This window comes from Tripterygium wilfordii, chromosome 7, assembly GCF_013401445.1.
Source record: "Tripterygium wilfordii isolate XIE 37 chromosome 7, ASM1340144v1, whole genome shotgun sequence".
NCBI lineage: Eukaryota > Viridiplantae > Streptophyta > Magnoliopsida > Celastrales > Celastraceae > Tripterygium > Tripterygium wilfordii.
Window position 1 is genome coordinate 15842646 of NC_052238.1, and position 24233 is coordinate 15866878.

Consider the following 24233-nt stretch of genomic DNA (forward strand, 5'->3'; position numbering starts at 1 on the left):
AAGTGGACACTTAAACGGTGCCGTTTAGTCGTCTCTGCTCTTTCGTTTTATAACAGGGACTCTAGATTTGCAGTAAGGTTGTGAACACTGAACACTGGTGTTTCGACAATTCGTGTGGAATTCACGTTCATTCACCGGCGACCATTGAAGAAAAAGGTGCGCTGGCTTTTGATTGAGTCTTCGTCCCTAGGATCTTATTCAAAACTGTAGTGAACAAAATCTGATCACCACGTTCAACAGATGCTCCTTCGTGATATGGTCACCTGAATCCTGAAAACAAAGATTGTCAGTGAGCCCGACGGTCGTTGTTTGACCGTAGGCACTCCGACGCTCAAGTTAGCTTCCAAGATAATCCAGCTAGTGTAATCCCAATTAGAGCTTTTTTTTAAAACTTAACAATTTACCTCCTTTTATAGTGGAAGAGATTTACTTCATGCATAACTCTGCCAGAGTAATTGTAGGAGTTTCCTTCAATCAGTAAGTTGTTTAATTTAACTGGGAAACAACTCCTGATATCTTAAACCTGTTAATAATAACATGATTTAATATAGAGAATAATAATTAATAATATTATGCCACGTGTCTCGTCGGAATATTCCTCACATTTGCCCCCCAAAGACCTGTTCCGAGATATCTGAACCGGGCTTTGCTGAGAGATTCTCAATTGACTAGGAGTAGATGTTACCCATACTTGTGAGTTTGATTTATCTGTTGGGTATTAACTATACCCTTCTTGACTATAAATCTCTTTCACTAGTATGTCCTACTTTTTTACAGCTCTCTTAAGTTAAAAGAGAGAATAGTTAGAGAGAAACTCGACATCAAGATTGGCCAAGAACCTAAGTTTGACTGGACACCCGAACCGGCCAAATCAGGCCGATTGAGCATTCAAATCTGCTCCACTACAGCCAGACCCAATACTCCGGCTTGAGTAGGCCTCCTAACCGGCCAACAAGGCCAAACTGAGTGCCCAGTCCGGCAAACAGCCAGATCGGACAGAATCTAGACCGGCCAGACAAGCCAGACCGATCAGATCGGCCCGCATGCAGCATCCGCTCGATCTACTTGCCAGATCGGCCAACACAGCCATTCCCAGCTCAGCCGGATCGGCCAGTTAACATCTCCTGCTCGGCCTCCCTCTAGTTCGACCAGACCTGCCAGCTTGCTTCTCCAGCTCGGCCTCCTCCAGCCCGGCTTCCTCCAGTTCGGCCAGCTCCCCAACACCCAGCTCGGCCTTCCAGTTCGGCCGGATTGGCGCAGCTCGCAGACCAGCCAGATCAGCCGAGCTTCTTCTCTGCCAGATTCGTCGAGCTCCAGCCCGGCCAGTCGGGCCGAGCACTGTTGGCTAGGTTCTCCAGATCAGCCGTGCAGACCTGCTGCACTCCCACGCAGCTCCAATCTGTCCAGTGCAACTCCCTGTGGGTTCAACCGTACGTGGCCAATTACTCAAGCCGGACTTCATCTGGGCTTTCGTTCATTCCGATTGTTACGCGAGATCTCTTTAAATTGCAAGGTTAGGCTCCATCTTTATGGATTTCATCTGGTATTTGCATTAAGCTTCTGATTGCTGGCTTTTCTCTCGGATCAAACTTTTCACAGTAAGTTTTTCGTCCCTCACTTTTTTTTTTTTTTTTTTTTTAGGTTTCGTATCCTATGGGTAAATACGCTAGTTTTGTTAGGAACTTAGTGGAACTCCGTAGATGGGCAAGTAGTTACGGTTTTCCTGTTGATTGTGAACTCGGAATCGCCCCAGAGGGTGAGCCTCCTCCTGGATGGGTTAAGTTTCCCATAGTCGCCGTAGTCGAAGGCGGCCTTCGATTTCCACTTTCAGAGTTCTTTCGAGAAACTCTATCCCTTTATGGCCTTGCTCCCCATCAACTCAATTCCAATTTTTATAGAATCGTCAACGGTGTGGACATTCTTAATAGAGTTTATGGATTTGGAGTGAGACCGGCTGATCTTGAAAGAGCGTATATTATCAAACGTTGTTGCGGATGGCAAGACAAATTTCATCTTTTCCCGAGAGACAAAGATCAACACCTCATCCACTGTCTTCCCGCCACCGCTAGGCATAGTGAGGATGAGTTCTTCTTGATTAGAGGACCCAGTTGGGAATTCGGTACTAACGTTGAGAACAGTTCGCATGTGGTTCCTCGAGTCAATGGTTTGCCAGGTTAATTCTCACTTCAAGCTATGTGTATATGTTTTTTGTAAATGAATTTATTTATTTATTATTATTTTTATAAGCTAACCAAGAGTTTTTATTTCAGGTCCCACCCCTACCTTTCGAGATATTAGGGCTCGGGGAGACTGTCCGGCCTTTGATGAGTTTTGCAGGCATCTCGGGCCTATTGGGATTACCCCATTCGGTCGTTCCGCACCATATGTGCTTGGGTATAGACCGACCGTGTCGCCAGATTCTGCTAGTCCTCCAGAGACTTCTAAGGCGACAATCATAGAATTTTTTAGAACGTTTAATCCAGAGGATGGGCTAATCCATATTGTCTCGAACTCCTCGAACGAACTAGACCGGTCACTTGGTTCATTTGGACTGGGGAGTTCTATCTTGGACTTAGATAATCTGGATGTTGAGTCTGGCAATATCGATCTTCCTGATTATGATTTTACTTTGGATTACGATAGTATGTTCTTCAGCTGTTTGATAAAGTGTTGTACTCTCTAATCTTCGCCTTTAGATTAATTCTTGTGTTTTTTTTTTTACAGACTTTCCTCCGGTGCCAATAGAAGACATGCCCAGGCCTTTGACTTCACTTTTCACTAGACCGACTCCTGAGGCTCGACGAGATGGTGGATCGTCCTCCGTTGCACCTCCACCGGTTGCACTTCCTCCTCCCCCACCGGCCCGTTCGGGAAAGAGGCTTAGGGATGACGATACCACTTCATTATCCAGGCGTGGGAAAGACCTTTCCACACGTCGTGGTAAAGAGACTCGGAAAAAGTCAATTTCTCCCAACCTGCCAGGGACTAATGACCTGGTGCTAACTCCAAGGATTGGTGGTCATCCAGTTTCCAAGAACTGTTCAATGAGGGACCCCGGGGTCGGTCATGCCCTTCTGTCACTTACTACCCTTCCAACAGACCAGAGTCGGCTGGAACTTCTTTCCGGGGTTGACCTCAAGGAGAACTCGTCCCGATACTATATGCAGGTAACTTGAAGTTTACTCCTTCTAGTTTTTTTTTTTTTTGCGGTTGTAGTAATGAGAGCCTCTATCTTACAGGGTGCTCAGTTTCTTCATGAATACCAGAGGAGGTACGAGGTTGAGTGTGAACGGCATGCACGAACTCTCAAAAGCTATGACAGTGTGAAAATTGACATGGCTGCTCTGATGGCTGATCTGACCATTTCCCAAACTGAGACCTCAGATAAGATATCTGAGTTGGAGGCATCCCAATCCATTATCGCCGGCCTGGAAGAAGATAAGCGAAAACTTCAGGTCAGCTTGGATGAGACATTATCTGCCGTTCTGTCTCGTGAGAAGGCTGCTGCTGACAAAGCCTCCAATGATGCCTTTATTGAGTACACACAGTTTTTGAAAGATCAAGGGAACACCGCTTACCTCATGGGACGATGTGAGGCCTTAGTGGAGATTGGTATCCCAAGAGACTCTCCTTTTTGGCGTCAAGACAGTATCAAGTTCCCTGCCGCCGATGGAGCTAAGGAAAGTATACTGGATTATTTCCCTCTTGATGCCAATCCCACTCCTACAGTTGAGGCTTCTCAGGTTGCTGCTGGAGTTCCTTCCGAAGCCATCCATGTTGATGTTGACGATGATTCCTTAGTCTCGGAGAGGGTCGGACAGGATAGCTTAACGGAGGGTAGCATGGAGCCAAGTTCTGCTCCTGATTCACAGGACATTGATTCTTGATTTATGATTGGTTGGGCTGAGAACAATGTTGACCCCGTAACCTTGCTATTTCAATTTGTCTTTTCATATATTCAGGATATTAGTATGGATTTTATGCACCAATTTCATGTACTAACTTCTCTTACTTAGTAAAGAGTTGTGCACTCCACTTTCCTTTTATTCCTTTAGCATGTTGGGAGATTTTCTTTTTGTTTTGTCCATTACTTTTTGGCCAATCCGAGGACTTAGCCCAGCTACGGACTCGAACGAGCTGATTAGCCTATCTCATGGCTCGGCCTAGCCGAAGCTTTGGCCTTTCTCGACTTTGGCCTTTCTTGAGACTCAGCCTAGCTGAAGCTTTGGCCTTTCTCGAGATTTGGCCTGACTGAAGCTTTGGCCTTTCTCGAGATTTGGCCTAGCTGAAGCTTTGGCCTTCTAAAGACTTGGCCTAACTAAATTTTTTTTTTTTTAAACCCAAGTTACTTGGGAAGTATCATGGACTTTTTTGGACTACTGGCCTTGTCCGTTCTGTCCAAACCTCGGTGAGGAACCCCTTGGATTTTTTATCAAACCCAAGTTACTTGGGAAGTCCCATGGACTTTTTGGACTATTGGCCTTGGCCGTTCTGTCCAAACCTCGGTGAGGAACCCCTTGGGTTTTTTATCAAACCCAAGTTACTTGGGAAGTCCCATGGACTTTTTTGGACTATTGGCCTTGGCCGTTCTGTCCAAACCTCGGTGAGGAACCCCTTGGGTTTTTTATCAAACCCAAGTTACTTGGGAAGTCCCATGGACTTTTTTGGACTATTGGCCTTGGCCGTTCTGTCCAAACCTCGGTGAGGAACCCCTTGGGTTTTTTATCAAACCCAAGTTACTTGGGAAGTCCCATGGACTTTTTTGGACTATTGACCTTGGCCGTTCTGTCCAAACCTCGGTGAGGAACCCCTTGGGTTTTTTATCAAACCCAAGTTACTTGGGAAGTCCCATGGACTTTTTTGGACTATTGGCCTTGGCCGTTCTGTCCAAACCTCGGTGAGGAACCCCTTGGGTTTTTTATCAAAAAATAAATTTCAAAGTGATCACACAATTATGGATCTAAACTTGTGCTTTTATTGATGATGGTTTAATTGAAAGAAGATAGATATACCGACTGGGCACCTCTATTTATTACAGCAAGAATTGAAAAACTCTAAGCATAAAATTTCCTAAGGTTTGCAGCATTCCAAGGCCTCTGGACTGTCTTGCCTGCCAAATCTTCGATCTTGTATGCTCCAGGTCCACTAATGGAAACTATCTTGTACGGGCCTTCCCAATTTGCCCCCAATTTTCCATCCTGGGGGTTCTTGGTGCTGCCCAACACTTTCCTGAGAACAAGATCTCCTGGATGAAAATTCCTTGCCCTCACCTTTCTATCATGTACCTTTGCCAACTCATGTTGGTATGAAGCTAATTTCAATGCCGCTTGCTCTCTTTTCTCTTCTAAGAGATCTAAGCTGACAGCCAAGGCGTTGTCATTCTCGCCTCGCTCAAGTGCCAATGTCCTGATGGATGGTAGGCCAATCTCTAAGGGAATGACGGCTTCCATCCCATAAGCTAAGGAGAAAGGAGTCTGCCCAGTCGACCTCCGAGGGGTAGTTCGTTGCGTCCACAATACACTTGGGAGTTCTTCCACCCATCTCCCTTTGGCAGAATCAAGACGCTTTTTCAATCCATCAAGAACTATCTTATTGGATGCCTCGGCCTGTCCATTTCCTTGCGGGTAAGCCGGGGTTGAATATTTGTTTCGAATACCGTAACCATTACAAAAGTCTCTAAAGGCTTTGCTATCAAACTGAGTACCATTATCTGACACCAGAACATAGGGAATACCAAACCTCGTGATAATTGACTCCCATACAAACTTCTTTGTCTCAAAATCTGTGATTTTGGCAAGTGGCTTGGCTTCTATCCACTTGGTAAAATAATCTGTAGCCGTTATAAGCCATTTTCTATCTCCGGTCGCCCTGGGTAGAGGTCCTACTAAGTCGAGCCCCCACTGGGAGAACGGCCATGGACTGGTCAGGGGACTAAGCTCTGTTGCCGGCTGTCGAGGTATGTTTGAGAACTTCTGACATTTCTCACAGCTTCGGGCATATGCTTTTGAGTCTTCATGCATCTGCGGCCACCAATACCCTTGTGAGATTGCCCGTTGTGCCATCGTCCTGCCCCCAGTGTGGGACCCGCAACTTCCCTCATGGATTTCATACAATAACTGATCTTTCTTCTCTGGATGGACACAGAGCAAATACGGGCCAGTAAATGACCTTCTGTATAATTTATCTTCGGGAGACAACCAAAAATGTGATGATTTCATGGTGACTTTTCTAGCTTCTTTTTTGTCTTCTGGCAGGGAACCATCCTTCAAGAAACCAACAAGGGGATCCATCCAGCTCGGGCCGAGCTCAGCTTGAGACACCTCGACCTGCTCGGCCGGTACACTTGGTTTCTCTTGAATATCAATTATGACAGTTCTTCTTACCTTCTCCTGATCGGCTGAGGCTAAGGTTGCCAAAGCATCTGCGTGACTGTTTTGCCCTCTCGGAACCTGTTGAATTTCAAAATCTTCTAACTTCTCAATCAATTTCTTTGCTTCGGTCAGGTAGGCAATCATCGCCTTAGTCTTTGCTGCATATTCTCCAGTGAGCTGACCAACTATCAGCTGCGAGTCTGAAGAAATCTTTACTCTCTTCGCTCCCAATTTGAGTGCACTCCGTAAACCACATAGTAGCGCTTCATACTCAGACTCATTATTGGTTGCGTCGAACCCCAGCCTAATGGCCTGCTCAATGGTGAGGCCTTCCGGGGAGGTCAGGACCACCCCAGCTCCACTTCCCTTTCTAGTTGATGAGCCGTCAACCATAAGTTCCCAAGTACTTCCAGGATTAATTTCCAACGTCCAAACCTCCTCAACTGGCTGTTCTGGAGGACTGGAAAATTCTGCTATGAAGTCGGCTACGACTTGGCCCTTGATAGCTGTTCTAGGGACGAAATGAATATCATGTTGGCCGAGCTCTACTGCCCATTTAGCAATTCTTCCAGAGAGGTCGGCCCGACTCAAGACGCTTCTGAGAGGGTAGGCCGTAGCAACTTCTATGGAGTGATCATGGAAGTAATGATTGAGTTTCCTGGAAGCAATTACCAAGCAATACAACAACTTCTCCAATGGTGTATACCTCATTTCAGCGTCAAGGAGAGTTTTGCTAACATAATAAATTGGCTGCTCAATCTTCCTCTCTACTCTCAGAAGAACAGCGCTCACAGCAACTTCCGACACTGCCAAATACAACCTTAGCTTCTCTCCCGGGAAAGGAGTGGACAAAAGCGGGACTGACTGTAAGTAATCTTTCAGTTCGGCCAGTGCCATTTCACACTCTGAATCCCATTCAAACTTCTTTGCACCACGCAGACTTCTAAAAAAATGATGGCATCTGTCAGAAGATTTACTAATGAATCTATTCAGGGCAGCTGCCATTCCGGTTAACTTTTGCACTTCTTTAACTGAGCTCGGACTCCTTAAGTTTCTGATGGCTGCAATTTGGTCTGGATCGGCTTCGATTCCCCTTCGCGTCACTAGGTGTCCAAGGAACTTTCCGGAACTAACGCCAAAAGCACACTTTGAAGCATTAAGCTTAAGTTTGTATACATCCAGGACATCAAATACAGATTGGAGATCTGAGAGATGGTCATCCTCTCTAGCGGTTTTAACAACCATATCATCAATGTAAACTTCGACTGTGCGTCCGATCATTCCTCTGAACATCTTCGTGACTAAACGCTGATAAGTTGCCCCTGCATTTTTTAGTCCGAAAGGCATTACTTTATAGCAGTAAGTGCCTCTCGGAGTAATAAACGCAGTCTTCTCTTCATCCTCTTCATTCATAGGAATTTGGTGGTAACCTCTATAGGCATCCAGAAAACTCATCCTTTGACTTCCTGAGGTTGAGTCCACCAGCTGGTCAATTTTGGGTAATGGAAACAAATCTTTTGGACAAGACTTGTTAAGATCTGTGAAGTCTACATACACTCGCCATGTTCCATTCTTTTTCTTAACCACCACTGTATTCGATAGCCACTCTGGGTAATCCACCTCTCGTATGGCTCCTGCTTCAGTCAATTTCTCTACTTCCTTTACCACAGCTTCGGCATGAGCCAAGGCCGATCTCCTAGCCTTCTGGATGACCGGCTTCGAGTCAGGTCGGATGTTCAATCTGTGGCTCGCGACCTTCCGATCGACTCCCGGCATTTCTTGAGGAGTCCAAGCAAAGACTCCAATATTTCTCATTAACAGTCCGAGGAGAGACTCTCTTTCTGCTGCTGGTAAGTTCTTGCCAATGAGAAAATACTTGTCAATATTTGACCCGTCAATCTGGATTTTTTCGAGTTGCTCAATTGACTTCTTTTCCGGATCCAGTCCCGGTTCAGGCTCAACTAATGTCTCTTCAACAAAGGTGCCTATCTGATGAGTCTCCTTTGTTGTTCGGAGACTAGCTAGCACACTATTCCATTCTGGCCGATCTCCCTTCACATCATACATATTGCCGTTATAAGGAAACCGGAGAGCCTGGTGATAAGTTGATGGCACGGCTTCCATGGCATGAAGCCAAGGTCTTCCTAGAATGGCGTTATTAGCCGTTCTCCCCTGTACAACCAAGAACTCCGTGTCCAGAGTCTTTGGTCCCAAACGAACCCTTGTTCGAATCCTTCCCAAAGGATAAACCTGACTACCATTAAATCCAACCAAGCATGCCGTTTCTGGAACGAGATCGGCCTGACTCAATCCCAATTTCTCAAACATTGGGTAGTACATGATATTGACAGCACTTCCTTGATCAATAAGAACTCGTTTAACATCATAACCACATACCCTTATAGTGATCTTAAGAGCATCATTGTGTGCTGGGTCCAACCCGGCTAAGTCCCTATCTGAGAAGGTTATGTCTATTCCGGTTCTTCTTTTCTTTGCTTCTTGGCCCTCGGCCATCTTTGTTTGAGCAATCATGTTATTCATAGAGACCACGTGTCCCTGCCTTTCCAATGTAATCACATTGATTGTACCCTTTGGTTCATCATTATCATCTTGCCCCCTGCATGCAGCAGATCTCCCGACATTATCCCGAGTCTTATTGCCATCTTTTGCCTTGTTCTTCACATACTTTGCTAGCTTCCCTTGTCTGGCTAACTCCTCAAGGTGTTCACGCAGATTGTTACACTCTCCTGTCATGTGCCCAACATCCCTATGGAATGCACAATACCTCTTTTTATCCCTTCGATCCGGATCCCCTGACATTTTTGGAGGCCGAACTATAAATGGTTGATCCCTGATCTCGTAGAATAGCTTATGGATTGGCATGTTGAATTCAACAGCATTGGCCGAACTCTTCCCCGACCTACTGTGTTCAGCCCGGCTCGAGGATTTTTTGTCATCTTGTACAGATCGACTATTTCGAGAACCCTTTTCCTCCCTTTTTGGAGAGGACATCCGCTTAGCCTTTGGAACTTCAACTTTTGCATATCTCCTGACCCTATCTTGTAGGGTAGCTATGGTGTTAGGCTCATATAAGGTCAACGATTCCTTGAGCTTACAGCCATCCGGTAGCCCAATCTTAAAGGACGTGGCAGTCATCCGCTCATCACATCCGTCAACCTCCGCGCATACCTCCAAGTACCTAGACAAATAGTCAGAGATCTCCTCTCCGCTGTTCGGCTTCATGGTAAGTAAGGTACTAAGGGTTTTTGGTTCCCGACTTCCAGCAATAAAACGGTTAATGAATAGCTTGGCCATCTCACGCCACGACGAAATTGAGTTTGGAGGTAATTGGTGAAACCACCGCGATGCCATCGTTCCCAAAGAAGACGGGAAGACCTTGCACAAAATGGGCTCATCACCTTCCCATAAGATCATTCTCCGCATAAACTGGTCCAAATGGGCGACTGGATCAGTTCGGCCATTGAACTGTTCAAACGTTGGCATGACGAGCCTTCTAGGGACCTCTCTTTTTCTGATATCCCTTGTAAAAGGGGAAGTTGTCATTTCATCAAGAGCCTTCATTGCTCTTTGCTGAGCACCATAGATGAGGTCGCCCTTCATCGCATCTGGCTCATCATTGTACTTGACAGGCTTTTCATCTCGGTGCTTGATCTCACGGGGTCTGCTGTCAGCATGATGAGAGTGTCTATCATCCCCATGCTCTTCCCTCCTCCTCGACACTCTTTCAGGGCTCTGCCTTTCGTATTCCCTCCTGGTGTACGAATGTCGGGGTGGTGAGTGTCCTTGCCTAGAATGAGAGCCAGCTCTTCTCCTGAGGGCTCGTTCGTCTGCTTCGCGAGGTGGACTCTCATGGGGGCGCTTACCTTTACGCCTGAACTCAGCGAGCCCTTGTCTCAAGGACTCCAAATATTCAGTGGTGCGACGGATTTCTGCCTCAACTTGGTCCTCAGTTGGCAGCGTTCCCCTTGCAACCTGATCAACCTGAATCGGGTCCACGCCGGGATTCGGGTGAGCGTCATCTCTAGGCTCCTCATGGCTGTTTCGTGACTGGGACCCTCTTCCCCCATCACCTAACTCAGATCGTACGGTTGCCATATTGCTTGTAGTATTCGTGGAAAACAGATCGCCTCCCACTGTGGTCGCCAAAATGTAGTGAACAAAATCTGATCACCACGTTCAACAGATGCTCCTTCGTGATATGGTCACCTGAATCCTGAAAACAAAGATTGTCAGTGAGCCCGACGGTCGTTGTTTGACCGTAGGCACTCCGACGCTCAAGTTAGCTTCCAAGATAATCCAGCTAGTGTAATCCCAATTAGAGCTTTTTTTTAAAACTTAACAATTTACCTCCTTTTATAGTGAAAGAGATTTACTTCATGCATAACTCTGCCAGAGTAATTGTAGGAGTTTCCTTCAATCAGTAAGTTGTTTAATTTAACTGGGAAACAACTCCTGATATCTTAAACCTGTTAATAATAACATGATTTAATATAGAGAATAATAATTAATAATATTATGCCACGTGTCTCGTCGGAATATTCCTGACAAAAACAATGAACAAGTACTGATTGGTGGGATACCTTGAAGATTTCCTATCCTGCATTACTCGTCTTTAGAACAGACCTCTGCTTCCCCTTTATAAGTTTTCTGGATCTGGGTACTTCTAACATTTTCTCCGTTTTCACTTGCATACCTCGAAGTTTCCTTTTTTTTTTAAAAAGAAAATATTTCCTGAGTTCTGAGAAATTGAATCTGTGTTTTGTTTTTGTTTGACACTAGTAATGGTACTTGTACTTCTACGCTTTCTCCATAACGCTCTTCTGCCTCCCAAATGTCCTTTCTTTTCACAGTTTTCTATTCTTGGGTTTCAATAGTGGATTCTGCAATTGTAATTTTGTTACTTATATTGAATCATAATTTAGCCTCTGGTCCTCCACTTTCTTAATAAAGATAATATTTTGCAATATATTGATTTTTAAGCTTCTTGCATCGTTTAATCATCAATGTCAATATGCTTGTTATGCTTTACTTGAATGAATTTGTTTGAACCTTTTGCGGTGAATAGTGATGTTTTCTCTATTTCTAATTTTCTTCTGTTATGTACAGCGTATGAGTATTTGTTAGGGTCATGAAGAGTTCAAGGGAATAATTATATGGAGGGTGAGGCTCAACCGTCAGTGTCTTTCCGGTTAAACCGGCGTGGAGATCGCAGTAATCAAACTCCGCGGTCTAAAGGTAAGGATAAGGCATATTTAGTTTTAGAAACTTTTTATTGGTCTCGAATGCCAGTGGAACTTTTCATGTTGTTATCGTGTAAGAGTGAAATGTTATACTTTTGAAGCAGTTATTGGCCAATGATAATGTGTGGTTTTGGTTTTCGTTTATTCCTTACATATATATATATATTGATGTAGAAATCATTGTATGTGTTGTTTTCTCGTTGGAAATATTTGATTATATTATATTCATTTATGTACCCCCAACCTAGAGGTCACATTGTCAATTTCTGAAAATAACATTTTCACATATTATATGGGGATAAGGTTTGCATACATTCTACATATTCCTGATCCCGCCCACTACGAGAGTCTTGTACATGAGAGTTGTTTACCCTTTTTTATGTACCTCGTGCTTTTTTTGGTGTACAATGAGGTGTATGGTGGGATTAGATTAGGGAGCTTGAGCAAGGTAAAAGAAACTTAAATAATGTGGTGATGCAGATGTTGAAGGTGGTTTCTTTTCTCCTGGGAGACTGCCGCAGGATTATCCAATGAAAATCATTTGGAAGAGGGGGTTTGTTCGGTTGGTTCTTGTTGCTGGCATCGTGTGGATGTTAATCATCCTTTCCGTATTGTTATTTCATGTTTGGTCATGCCAATCTTCATTGGCATTCTTTTCAGGTATATTTTTAAGATGTACATTGCCATGGAATTTTTAGCGTTCATCCTAAAGTTCCTGTTAATACAACATTTACTTTTTCAGTTCTTAGATTGCCCTGCTCTTCTTCACTGCCTAGGGAACAACAAACATCAAAATAAACAAAACCCAAAAAGAAAGAACAAAGAAAAAGCTGCATCAGAAAGCAAAGGAGAGTGTTTTCCAAACATTGAGTTCATACCTGAATTGACTGCTGTTGAAGTTGATGATGAAGGTCTTGTTTTCCTCGAGCCTTAAAACCTGTGCTGAAGTTGGCTCAAACACACACTGTTTTGGTTTTGTTTGCTGATATAATATGATTGATTTCATTCTTAGCTGGGACGTGCATGACAATCATTTGCTGTTCATCAAATTCAAAATTTTATGGCTGCTACTATTGTGCATTTTGAAAATATTATTTAGGAATTTTGAGCTCTTAATTATGGTCATTCCACGGTGGAAAGAGCCATAGGCATTATTATCTCCCTGATCTAGGATTGTCTCTAATTATGTCTATTGATGATGGGAAACATTTGTGAGCAAGACATTGGTTTGCCGCATCTTAATACTTGAAGCATCATGAAAAACTGTCTAGAAGCCATCTGGTTGTACCTGGCTCTTTTCCTTTCTTTTGTAAGGGTTCCACTCCCACCCAATTTGTGCCTCTTCAATAAAGTTGCTCTTCAATTTTTTTTTAAAAAAACAATAGTTTCATTAAAATTTTAGTTAATTCTGTTTAGCAAAATTGTTCTTTGTAACTGTTTTAAAGTTTATACTTCTCGTGCAGCCATCTGTAAGAAAGCGTTAGACACAATGGGACTTGTACCTAAACCACAACACCGTAAGACAATGGCAACATCTTTGCTTTGAAGTTTAAACTTTAAGCCCCTGTGCTGTAACAATATACTGATTATGTTTACCTCTTTTAGGCTGTCCGATTCCTCTTGCAAATAATCCCAACAGTAAAGTTATTCCTGAAGGAAGAACTCCTGATGTAATTCTTAGAAGTCTCTCCTACATTACAGAGGATGAGCTAGTGAATAATGGATCTCTGTCCTCACCTCTATTTGGAGGTCATCAAAGCTGGTCCCAGAGAGATGAGAGCTTTAAAGCGCAAACTAACATGAAGGTAAAATTAAGTGTCCATTTGATGTTATTTTAATGTTACCTTGGTATCCTTCACTTATTTGACACTCAAACTGTGATGTAGTTCTTTATTCATGATATCTCAAGTCAATGATGCTGGGAACGATTGGCCAGTCATTTTTCATATTATTGACTACGCTAATAATATGTATTGGAAGTTGAAATTTATATCTTTCCACCTGCGCCCTTTGAAACTCCTTGTTGTGTTTTGGTCCAGGTGCACTGTGGATTTATTAGAAATGGCGGTGCTGAAATAGCTCCTTCAGACATCAAGTATGTTAAGAAGTGTAGATTTGTCGTTGCATCAGGAATTTTTGATGGATATGATGTACCACATCAACCTTCAAATATAAGTGACCGATCTAAGAAACTTTTTTGTTTTCTTATGGTGGTTGATGAGGCATCTCTAGAGTTTATAAAGAGTAATGTTACTCTTGAAGAGGATCTCGATGGTGGCCCATGGATAGGAGTCTGGCGGCTTGTGCTGCTCAAGCATCCACCTTATGATGAACCTCGAAGAAATGGGAAGGTTCCCAAGATTTTAACCCACAGGTTGTTCCCTGAAGCACAGTACAGCATTTGGATTGATGGTAAAATGGAGTTGATAGTTGATCCTTTGCTAATCCTAGACAGGTATTTTCTATATGTTCAAAGAATTGTGCATATTCGTTGTGTTTGTGGTTTTTCTTGATGGAACTTGAAATGTTCTCTTTGGGGATGGGAGAGTCTACCAGAAAGGAAACAAAATTAAAAGTTGAATCTTATGCTTTTATATTTTTTTTCATGTCTTTTAAATTATGAAATATCTTTCATTGAAGGTTTTTGGTGAATGTTTTCTGATTAAGCAATCAGATTGAGGATAAAAAAAAAGGGTCCCCTTATTTATATTTGTATGTGATTTTCTGGTGCTGCTGAAAGTGAATTATGTCATTTTTAGGTTATTTGTCGTATAAAGCCCCAGGTTACTATATTTTGTTTAATTTGTATTATGTTTGCTCAATATCATTCCAATTACCCCTGCTGTTTTATTAATGTGTATACATTTATTCGCACTGATGTACATTTCAAAATAAAATAAACTTTTGCCTGCAGATACTTATGGCGTGAGAAGCATACTTTTGCCATTGCTCAGCATAAGCATCATCGCAGTATATATGAGGAAGCTGATGCAAACAAAAGAAGAAAGCGCTATGCACGGCCCCTGATTGATCTCCACATGAAAATATACCGTTACGAGGGAATGGAGCCATGGAGTTTGAAGAAAAGCACTCCTAGTGGTAATGAGGATAATCGCCATTCTTTTGGGTTTTTTTTTGGTCTGTCTATTACTCTAGTAAAATCTTGGGCATGTGACTGCTGAGTTATGATATAGTTCTAATGAAGTTAGCACTAGTTCGCACTTGACAAACACATACCCCGCTGACAAACTTATCTTGAAAGAAAAGAATGGACAACCTAGACGACAGTATCCCAGTGGTAGAGGAAGGGGACTCTTGTTTTCTTTACCTGAGGTCTTGTGTTTGAATCGCCCCTGGTGTAACTTGGACTTTACCGATATTAGGGGCTTGTAGTTGGTTGCTAGCGTCTGTGTTTTACTCTGCAAGGCAGGTCCAATTAGGCCCATCCTTGGAGAGGTTCCACGTCCTCAAAAAAATAAAGAGAATAACGGACAATCTTCAGTAAGCCAAGGGAACATATATCTTTGTGTCTGTTACTGGAAGACTATTACAACTAGATTTTTAGATCGTTGATAGAAGTTCAGTTTGTTTTGGGACGAGCTGGAGTTAGGAAGCACAGAAGACTGGTTCTGCATTTTACTTGTGCCATGTGCTCTTGGTAGGATGATTTCATTTATCCGCTGTGAAACACTTTATAACTCAGCACCAGTGTATTCTTGACATTCTAGTGTTTTCGACTTCTTCATTATTATATTGAATCACCACCGTATTTTCTTGACAAGAACCTTTTAAATGCAGATGTCCCGGAGGGAGCTATCATCATTCGGGAACATACGCCAATAAATAATTTGTTTAGCTGCTTGTGGTTCAATGAGGTGAACCTCTTCACACCAAGAGATCAGCTGAGTTTCGGCTACATAGTGTACAGGTTGGGGGAGTTGTTCAAGTTCTTCATGTTTGAGAATTGTGAGTACAATTCGCTTTTTATATTGCACCCACATACCCGTGAGCATTCCTCTAAAATAGAGTGGGTAAAGAACCTGACTGAGTTGGAGGGAAAGGGTGGCAGATTGAGGGAGAGTAGAGGTGGATTAGGCTTGTGGACTCCCTATCCTGCGGACCTTAATTCTGTTGTCCTGCCACCAGTAGTGAGAACATCAAAACCAGGATGAGGTTGAATGCCATCGATGCCATATTTATGAAATCTCCAAGTTTAGTAGTGATATTTTTTTTGTTGCGACATTCTTTCACAACACATGTATGCCTTCAAAAATTTGTGTCAATAAACATATTGGGTTAAGTTTAAATAGGTCACGGAACGGTTGGGGCATTTGCAATTAGGTCACTGGGAGCAAAACTTTTCAAATTGTATCACTGAAATTGATTGGAATTGGATCGGAGTGACCCAATTGTTGAAATTCCAAACATTCAGTGAAATCGAACATTCGATTTTATTGACAACAAAAATGAAAATTGGAGATCAAACATATTACAGTATAAATCAAGTATGCTGGGTGGGTAACACAAACTAATTTATTGGGAAAAAAATATTACTGAAATTTAAAAAAAAAAAAAAAAAAAAAGAAGCTAAAGTCTCAATGAAGGAATGCTGGTGATAACGAGCCAAAAAGCTAAATATGGAATTCTGGAATGGGCTACAACCTTTATTTCATGCTCAATAAAGGAGGGATGAAACCTGAGAGAGAGGCAGGCAAACAGCAAGTAATAGCACTAATGCAAACAAAAAAAGGGGTGTATAGGGTACACTGGCTGGTTTATTCCATTAATTGGCTGAATCTCGGCTGTAGAACTGGTCAAGGGTCTTGGCTGGTATGCGGTGCAAAAGCTCTCGGGGGAAGATGCGAAGCAGTGTCCACGCCAAATCAAGAGATTGGAAGATGTTGCGGGTGTCATACGCTCCTTGAGCAACAAATTTCCTCTCAAATTTGTCCAAGAACTCCAAATACAACTGTTTTATCCAATAAAAAGCATGTTACATACATTGTACGAGAGTACTTAACTGAAAACACTTCATGTGAGACAGTAAGCAACGTACCAAGTCTTCAGAGGACAGAGCTTCTTCTCCTACAACAGCTTTCATTGCCTGGACATCTTTTCCAATAGCATAATTTGCATACAGCTGAGAGTTGGGAATTATAACATAGGAAAACTTAAGACAGCTCTGAAGGAGATGATAGAATGCATCCTTCAAAATTTGAAGGATAAATGTTGAGTCATTCTACTGCATTTAGGAAAAGGTGTCCCTAGGAAGCACATATTCCCTCTATATGATGCATTTGATACACAGAAAAGATACAAGTTCACCAAGAAAATGAAAGATTGAAAATATTGGGAAAGTTATTGTATCCATAGCAAAATAACAGCAATTACCTGAACCACAGCTTTCTCCCCATCAACTTCCAAAACTTGACCGCGTCTGGTTGTTCCATCCCCCAAACGAATATTAACAATTTCTTGATATTTTGGTCCCTGAAACAGCCAACCAAAAAATGTATCAGCCATTGAAGAATGAGTAGGTGATCAATGATGAAAAGCAATACATATTAACATACCTTAACTTTCTCGAGGATAACCAGAGGTCCGGCAACTCCAGAAACAGTTCTGTACTCTGAAACATACAAGAACATGAGTTAATGTACCGATCCACACTTGAAACAACTTCATTATCACTACATAGACTAATATCTTGAACAAATTCACCCAATTCTGCTCTCTTTCTATTGGCGCCTGGCATAATTTTTATGTCACTTGGCAAGGCTTATTAGTGATTTCATCACAATTTACCAGTTTCATTTTAACAAAAAATATTACAGATTACAAACAAACAGTGAAACAAAATATCGAACTCACCCATGCCAATCTCCAGGGTGCCCTCCTCCATGTCTAGATTGTTCTGAGCCACACCCATTCTTAACCTTCAGATGCAGAAGCACCAAATCCCCAAGTGAAAGAAAAACTGAATCAGTAAATGCCACAATTACAGCATCTTGAAACCCTGATCATCGACGATCACTACACATTTCCAATAGTAAGAAACTAAAACCACTCAATCAAATTAAAAAATCAATAAAAGACCATATTACGCATCAATCAAAGCATTGAAAACCTCTCATCCAGAACGTACAAAGTTCCAACCTTTCATCAGCAAAACCAAAACCCAACTCTTAATTTACTGAATTCAACTAGATTAGGTTACAAACGCTTTATCAAGATCAATCAAACGAAAATACAAAAGCTCACAATGCTAAATCAACCAAAATTCAATTCAATCAAATCGGATAAACACCAATAAGTGATAGGAAGAAACTGCGATTTTCGATCTAGTACAGTCGGTACTACCGGGAAAATGTAAAGCAAGCAAGAACTTTGATAATTGAAATATCTGAAAAGGTGAAGATACCACTAAGATTTTGATCTGAGACACCACCGCGAGAGACAGAGGGAGAGATATGGGCTTAGAGGGGGGAATAAACTGAAATATGTTGGACTGAAGATAATGAACATTACATGATATATTTATTACAGTGAAAACAAAACAAAAATGTCCACTCATGGGAGACTGCACCTTTTGTGTCTACATCTACACACACATAGTGAGTTAGGGTGACAAAACTTTGTCCGATTTGGATGATTCAATTTATCCGACTCAGATTAAATCAAGTTTGAACATAAATTATATATCTGAAATTGGGGTCCAAACACAAAATTTTTGTTCAAATTAAAACCAAGTCCAAACGCATAAATCTTGTCTGATTTATTTGTTCAGATCCTAACTCGAAATAGAGTATTCTCCGATTTATTTGTTCAAATTTAAATCAATCCGAGTTTAATCAATTAAGTATGTCTGAAATTCAATCCGACTTAAGAACCGGACATGTAAATATCTACACATACCGTTGCTCGACCCGAAACACTCACCTACATGATTTTCAAAATGACGTGGCCACTTCCCATTTCCAATTATTTATTTAGGATTGATAACGTGGGCCTCAACTCTTAAGAACTATTATTAAGGAATCACTACAGCTTACCAAAACATGTCATGTGTGATAAACACTCTCACATGATTGTTAAACTGCAAATACATCTTTTTCCGATTCCAATACACATTTTTCAACCTAATCTCTCTTTTTTTAACGGAGTTGAATATTTTTTATAAACTATGTTCTTTAATGAGAAACACATATTTGAACCAACTGATTCTGGGCAGCTGCAAGTTCAATCATTTCCCAGTTCTGCTTCCTCTTGATCTCTTCTTCCCGAGCCCTAAATTCTTTCTGGTCTGTTTCTTGGAGGCACTTGCAGTACAAACTTGGATCCATTCCTTCCAGCATCAATTTCACATTTTCTGTCAACTGCTTAACGCTCTTGCTCCAATGCCACTTCAAGTTCTTCTCCATGCCTTCAACAAGAACTGGAAACACTTCTTCAGCTGCTGAGGATATCATCTTCACAAAGTGCTCGTTGTTCCACACGTACAGAGCGCGTTCAGCAACCTGAAACGAACACAATCCAGTTTATTGTAAACAAACCTTCAAACCCTATAAATACTACAAGGACGCCATGTTCATGTTTTATTTTATATTCACAAGTATCAGAAACTCACTTGCATCAAATTGAAAAGAAGACGACTTTTATGCAGAAAACATTGCGTACCTGTGAATTCCAACTGTTTAAGCATTTTATAATTCTGGTACAAATTGGCAGAGCCAACTTTCTATACTGATCAGGATCTATATTCTCCACCAGTTCTTCGATTTCACCGATAAGCAGAACTTCCTTCTGACAATTAGTTACCGGCCAGTACTTTAAGATCCCTCTGACGACAACACCACCAAGCACAGGCTCTTTCTGCACAAACTGAGAAACACAATAAGCTAGTTGTCTATGGTAAATCTGCATACCCTTGGTCATGTGTAGAGGAATTAGGACTCTCATCAAGAATAGTCTGTGCTCTTCTCTCAATGGGACAGTAAAACCATTGATGATACTTCCCCATATCTCTAGCAGCTCTCCAATCCCACAATGTCTCTCTGTCATGAACACGTAATTCAAGAACACATCATTCATTGATTTCCTCATGAACGATCGATAGAAGGTAAATCTTGAGTATATCCTATGATACACATTCTTCAAGCTCTCGCGTTCTCTTGGGTCTTCTGATTGAAAAAGAGAGAGGAGATTGATAAGGAAGCGATTATCAATGTAATTGCAAAGAGTCTTGGGATCCTCATTGAGTACTAGCCTAAGAAGGATCTCATAAACAAGTTGAAGGTGAGGCCAAGCCGGTGAAGGAGCAGAAACGACTTCTTCATCGTCAGGTAGGTCTGAGGCAAAACTACTACTTGACGGTGGAGGAAGAGGGCGGAAAATGTTGACGGACAGCATGGACATGAGAGAGGGAAGAACCTGATCAGAGAGATGCCTTTTTGCGGTTTTAACCATTGATAAGAGCTGGTTGAGCTTGAGACGCTTGAGATCTTGCTGCGAAGGCGATACCGAAGAATCCGCGAAGGAGAAGATGAAGGAGCAGTATGAGATTATGGAAAGGACCTCTTGGTGTTCAGACTCACAAGACAGCCCGACATTCTTGGGACTCCTGAGATTGTTGCTTGCACTGTTGCTTTTGGAATCCAGATCAAACAAGAATCTAAGGGTTGTAGACGATTTCTTCTCAAAGCCTTTAGGGGAGTTTTTTGGGGAGTTTCTGTGAACACCCATTTTCATCCCTTCAGACACTTGCATGAAGCAGCTATTTGGGCTCAGTTCAGACCATCATATACCTTCAAACAGAAGAAAGATTTTAGAATGCATAGATGTTGTATCTCTATCGTTTGTTGCTTGTTTTGTTCTGCAAAAAAAAGCCAAAATAGACAGCGATGTTAAATAGACAAAAAAGTGTTGTAAAATCCGATTGACAACGAAAATATAGAATTCTACCTTGTGTTGGAAGGGAACCTACCTTGTTCTTGCTCCCTATCAGGTTGAATGCCAAGTGGATCCATATGGTTATCTCCATGAACAGTTTGTTGCAGCTCCCAAGGAGAACCCAGCCAGAGCACATACTTATTTAAATATAATCCATCATTGAAGGACATGTGCCTTCCAACCCATCAGTTAAACAAGATGGCCACATAATTGAAGAGAGATTCAGATGAAAAAAGTTTAGTCTTAACTATCAGAACAGAATGGTTACTCTGCAACTTCTGTAACTTGCAGGCAAGTGAGACGATTTTGATTATTCTTCCTTCTATATGGGGCTAATAATCCTAAGTTGGATTAGTATCAGTAAAAACAAGAGACTGGGAATGAGGCCTGCCGAGTCTCGATTTATTCATCGTCTTTTTGTACAGCACTGATAGTGAAAACATCAAAAACCATTGGACAGGAAATTCCAGAGCCAAGAAACGCAACAATTCAAACCTAATAAATATATAAATGCAACTCCTCAAAATTCAAATTAAGGCTACTGTCAAGGTCTGCAATCTAATTTATTCATGAAATATTAAAAAGACTTGAAATGCAGGTTCCCAATTAGAATTCTTTCATGGTAGCCACAATGTCATTTGATATATGTTCATATGAGACATAGTCAACTGCTCAAAACTTGAGAAGCAAACCTTCTAATTAGCTAACACACTCAAAAAAATTGAACCTGATTGGACCTGCCATATAGCGAAAGCTCTGTAAATTAGCAGTTCTGCACTTCTACAGTGTTCTTAATTGAAAGCAATATCAAAACTACCACAATGCTAAGTGGACCACTTTCATATGCATGTGAGTTTCATGTAGTTCTAGAAACTGAATACCAAGCAGTTCTCACAAGTCCACATGTCCGCTCCTGATATCTTCATGAAAACTAAAGTAATTCTGAATAATAATTGGCTAAATATGCATCCCTATGTTCATAGTCAAAGAAAAGGTAAAGGACTAGTGTTCCATTCAAAAGCAGAAAGATAAATACAGGACAGTCACGATGACTGGTAGTTCACAGAATGAAAGTCTACTATGACAGAATCCCTGGAGAAGCTGAACCATCTCTTTTTCTCCGAGAAACGGAGACAAGGCTCCAGAACAAGTCCAATAATCACGGCAATGATGCTGATAACCATGACTTTGAAGGAAGCAATAGCTAAAACCACTAAGATAAGGATGGTTGGAGGAATGCACATCAGTATTGATCCCGCTGTTCCGATAGGTATCCTGTAAGGCCGAGATGCTGCTGGGTGTTCCATTCGTAGCTTCACAAATGCTATAAATTCCATAATCATTCCAAAACAATACAAGAAGTTCTCTGCAGCTACTATCTCTTGAAAGCTCATCCACGACAGTAAAATTACTCCAGAGGCAGAGAATAAGATCCCAGTAAGAGGAGTTCCATGTCGAGACCTCCTGCTAAAACATTCTGGAAGCATTCCACGCTCTGCCATCCCCAGAAGCTGAAAAGAATCACTGCTCATTTCAGCTAAAAACATACCCATGTTTGACAAAGCAGATGCCACCTGAATCCATGATCTTAACCATACACCTCCAAGAATTTTAGCAATGTCAGAGAAGTACCCATCAGACCATAAATCACGATCAACTGGAATGGCTCCCGTACCAATCAGAAGAGGGAAGAAGTACCCAAATACAACCAAGATAAGAGCATAAAAGAGAGCTTTTGGAAGAGTTTTACCAGGATTTTCCACCTCTCCCGCAAGAGTACTAATAGAGTCCCAGTAATTAAGGTTCCAGAACAGGGTATTTAAGTACAAACCCCAGTTTATGTTGCCTGTGTCTACCAACAACCATCTGGAAGGATTCAGTTTCGGAATAGCCACAACTCCCATAAAGACAAAAGGAAGAAGTGAGAAAACCCCCAATAGTATGGCAACCCATCCCACAATGGTCAGACCCCTATAGTTCAAGTAAGTGAGAGCAGCCGTTAAAATTAGCACTGCTATTATCCTGATGAAACCGTCCTCCAATGCTGGAATTGCAGATTTGAGATAGTCTAGAAATAGAACAGGATATAGTGCATTATCAATAACACCACTAAGCCATTTCATCCAGCCCTGTTGAAAGCCCCAGTAAGGACCCAATGCTGCTGAAACCCACACTACATAACCACCATTCTCTGGGAACATAGTACCCATTTCTGCAGTGATCAAGGCTTCGGGAATGCTCCATATGAATGGGAAAACCAAAAAACCAAGAAGCGCTAAAAGGGGGCCGGCTGCCTGGACACTATCTTCAACACCAAATGGCCCTCCAGAAACCTCGTAAAAGATCAGAAAAACAAGTGGGATGACTGATACTTTTGGGAGCTTCTCTAACTTGGGGGAAGAACCTTCCCCCAACTCCACATACTCGACATTTCTGGACTCCGGCATTTGAGCAGATGTTAGTTTAGCCAATGAATTCCTCTGCTTCTGAGAGACAATATCGATCAATTAAAGATTAAGATGATCAGAAAAACGAGATAGTATTTCTAAGTTCAAAAGGAAGGCTGATATCCATAAAGGAGAATCATGGGAATGAAAGATACAGTTCTTATAGAACAAAAGTCATGTTAGATAACACACCAAATAACACACTTAGTAAAGCATATAACACTGCTCTCATTCTCAAGAAGACACGAGCTCAACTGCTAAAAGAAGACATGAGCAGACACAAGCTCGACAAAGTCCTAAATACAGTTGAACCAAGCAGCTCACTAACAGCTTTTGAGCTCAATATGCTGAATTGAAACTTCTCCAACTTATAAAGCAAAGCTTGAATCAACTGTACACTCCAATCCATATAAACTTCATGTTTTATAGCAATTGAAAAATTCCCAAGTTTTCTGCATCTTATCAGACATTTCCAGTCAACAGAAAGTTAACATTACAAAAATTAAAATACCCATATCCCCAATTTGGATAAACATAGGATCATACTCAATGCAGGAGGTCAATAAGCATTAACCAGCACCAAACAACAACAGAAAGAAAAATCAACACCACCGATAAATCCAGAATCCAGGATTAAGTGCTTTACTGTGTATGTTTCCCGTTATTGGAAAATAAACGAACCTAAATGCAAAACCAGACACGATTCTACCCCACCTTAAACAACACAAAAACCCAGATCAGAAAAAACACGAATGAAATCAAAAGAGATTTTACCTCTACTCTGTCAATTGAGAACCCTACTTCAATTCAAAAGCTGTAGTTTTTGTAGAAATAAAGAATAAGGAGATAACAAAATGAAGGGAATCACAAGTTGGGTCTTGATTGAGAGACGACCCTGGTTAAAGGTTTCGGTTCTGTTTTGCTGCGTGTCAGGATGATAATAAGGTCTTTAAATAAGTGGGACACATGTAGCTTTCAAGATTTGACAGTACTAAACACGCCTTCCAAAGTATCATCGCAGTAAACCATACCATTCTTTCACCTTGAGGAAGAGACCGACGCAGAGACGAGGATTGGAGCGGATCGATCTGCCGCCGACGATCTAGATATTGCAATCGTAAAAGCATTTTCTTTTTTCTTTTTTCTTTTTTCTTTTTGACAAAAATATATATTTTACCCCTCAACTATGTCGTTGGTTTCATTTT

General features: G+C 41.7%; 4 protein-coding genes across 11 annotated transcripts; 1 reads left to right on the forward strand and 3 right to left on the reverse strand.

Annotated features, from left to right (window-relative positions):
• The first annotated feature begins 48 nt into the window (after positions 1–48).
• Positions 49–15870, forward strand: LOC120002717. 5 transcript variants are annotated; one of them, XM_038851494.1, is made up of 10 exons: positions 100–200; positions 10940–10963; positions 11499–11627; positions 12113–12292; positions 12409–12543; positions 13096–13149; positions 13238–13437; positions 13672–14087; positions 14547–14731; positions 15431–15870. In XM_038851494.1, exons 3-10 carry the CDS (start codon positions 11546–11548, stop codon positions 15802–15804), a joined length of 1626 nt encoding a protein of 541 aa, XP_038707422.1. In that variant the 5' UTR covers positions 100–200; positions 10940–10963; positions 11499–11545; the 3' UTR covers positions 15805–15870. The 5 variants fall into 5 exon arrangements, with proteins under 5 accessions (XP_038707420.1, XP_038707422.1, XP_038707421.1 ...); XM_038851492.1 differs by lacking the exon at positions 10940–10963 and having other exon boundaries at positions 49–156; XM_038851493.1 differs by lacking the exon at positions 100–200 and having other exon boundaries at positions 10940–11049.
• A 405-nt stretch (positions 15871–16275) lies between these two features.
• On the reverse strand, positions 16276–18149 carry LOC120002719 (V-type proton ATPase subunit B2-like). Of its 3 annotated transcripts, none has more exons than XM_038851499.1 (6): positions 18054–18149; positions 17504–17568; positions 17206–17261; positions 17024–17122; positions 16689–16772; positions 16276–16601 (listed from the first exon to the last, which is right to left on the reverse strand). In XM_038851499.1, exons 2-6 carry the CDS (start codon positions 17559–17561, stop codon positions 16416–16418), a joined length of 483 nt encoding a protein of 160 aa, XP_038707427.1. In that variant the 5' UTR covers positions 17562–17568; positions 18054–18149; the 3' UTR covers positions 16276–16415. The 3 variants fall into 3 exon arrangements, with proteins under 3 accessions (XP_038707427.1, XP_038707425.1, XP_038707428.1); XM_038851497.1 differs by having other exon boundaries at positions 17504–17665; positions 18054–18141; XM_038851500.1 differs by having other exon boundaries at positions 17504–17609; positions 18054–18122.
• Positions 18150–18658: 509 nt separating this feature from the next.
• On the reverse strand, positions 18659–20928 carry LOC120002128 (serine/threonine protein phosphatase 2A 57 kDa regulatory subunit B' beta isoform-like). The gene is made up of 3 exons (XM_038850732.1): positions 20616–20928; positions 19310–20504; positions 18659–19149 (listed from the first exon to the last, which is right to left on the reverse strand). The coding sequence occupies exons 2-3, from the start codon at positions 20396–20398 to the stop codon at positions 18823–18825; spliced, it is 1416 nt and encodes a 471-aa protein (XP_038706660.1). The 5' UTR covers positions 20399–20504; positions 20616–20928; the 3' UTR covers positions 18659–18822.
• Positions 20929–21156: 228 nt separating this feature from the next.
• LOC120002127 (probable polyamine transporter At1g31830) lies at positions 21157–24167 on the reverse strand. Of its 2 annotated transcripts, none has more exons than XM_038850730.1 (2): positions 24060–24167; positions 21157–23067 (listed from the first exon to the last, which is right to left on the reverse strand). In XM_038850730.1, the coding sequence occupies exons 1-2, from the start codon at positions 24153–24155 to the stop codon at positions 21625–21627; spliced, it is 1539 nt and encodes a 512-aa protein (XP_038706658.1). In that variant the 5' UTR covers positions 24156–24167; the 3' UTR covers positions 21157–21624. The 2 variants fall into 2 exon arrangements, with proteins under 2 accessions (XP_038706658.1, XP_038706659.1); XM_038850731.1 differs by having other exon boundaries at positions 23803–24141.
• Positions 24168–24233: the final 66 nt, after the last annotated feature.

What these genes read in the sequence shown, in the direction of transcription:
- LOC120002719 (XM_038851499.1), bottom strand. Translation starts at nt 17,561, where the DNA reads ATGGGTGTGGCTCAGAACAATCTAGACATGGAGGAGGGCACCCTGGAG. An exon ending in TTATCCTCGAGAAAGTTAAG is followed by an intron (nt 17,123 to 17,205) that starts GTATGTTAATAT and finishes TGGCTGTTTCAG; the next exon opens with GGACCAAAATATCAAGAAAT. An exon ending in CTCTGTCCTCTGAAGACTTG is followed by an intron (nt 16,602 to 16,688) that starts GTACGTTGCTTA and finishes TGGATAAAACAG; the next exon opens with TTGTATTTGGAGTTCTTGGA.
- LOC120002717 (XM_038851492.1), top strand. Translation starts at nt 11,546, where the DNA reads ATGGAGGGTGAGGCTCAACCGTCAGTGTCTTTCCGGTTAAACCGGCGT. An exon ending in TCAAACTCCGCGGTCTAAAG is followed by an intron (nt 11,628 to 12,112) that starts GTAAGGATAAGG and finishes GTGGTGATGCAG; the next exon opens with ATGTTGAAGGTGGTTTCTTT. An exon ending in TGTACCTAAACCACAACACC is followed by an intron (nt 13,150 to 13,237) that starts GTAAGACAATGG and finishes TACCTCTTTTAG; the next exon opens with GCTGTCCGATTCCTCTTGCA.
- LOC120002128 (XM_038850732.1), bottom strand. Translation starts at nt 20,398, where the DNA reads ATGCAAGTGTCTGAAGGGATGAAAATGGGTGTTCACAGAAACTCCCCA. An exon ending in TAAACAGTTGGAATTCACAG is followed by an intron (nt 19,150 to 19,309) that starts GTACGCAATGTT and finishes TGTTCGTTTCAG; the next exon opens with GTTGCTGAACGCGCTCTGTA.
- LOC120002127 (XM_038850730.1), bottom strand. Translation starts at nt 24,155, where the DNA reads ATGCTTTTACGATTGCAATATCTAGATCGTCGGCGGCAGATCGATCCG. An exon ending in TTCCTCAAGGTGAAAGAATG is followed by an intron (nt 23,068 to 24,059) that starts GTATGGTTTACT and finishes ATTGTCTCTCAG; the next exon opens with AAGCAGAGGAATTCATTGGC.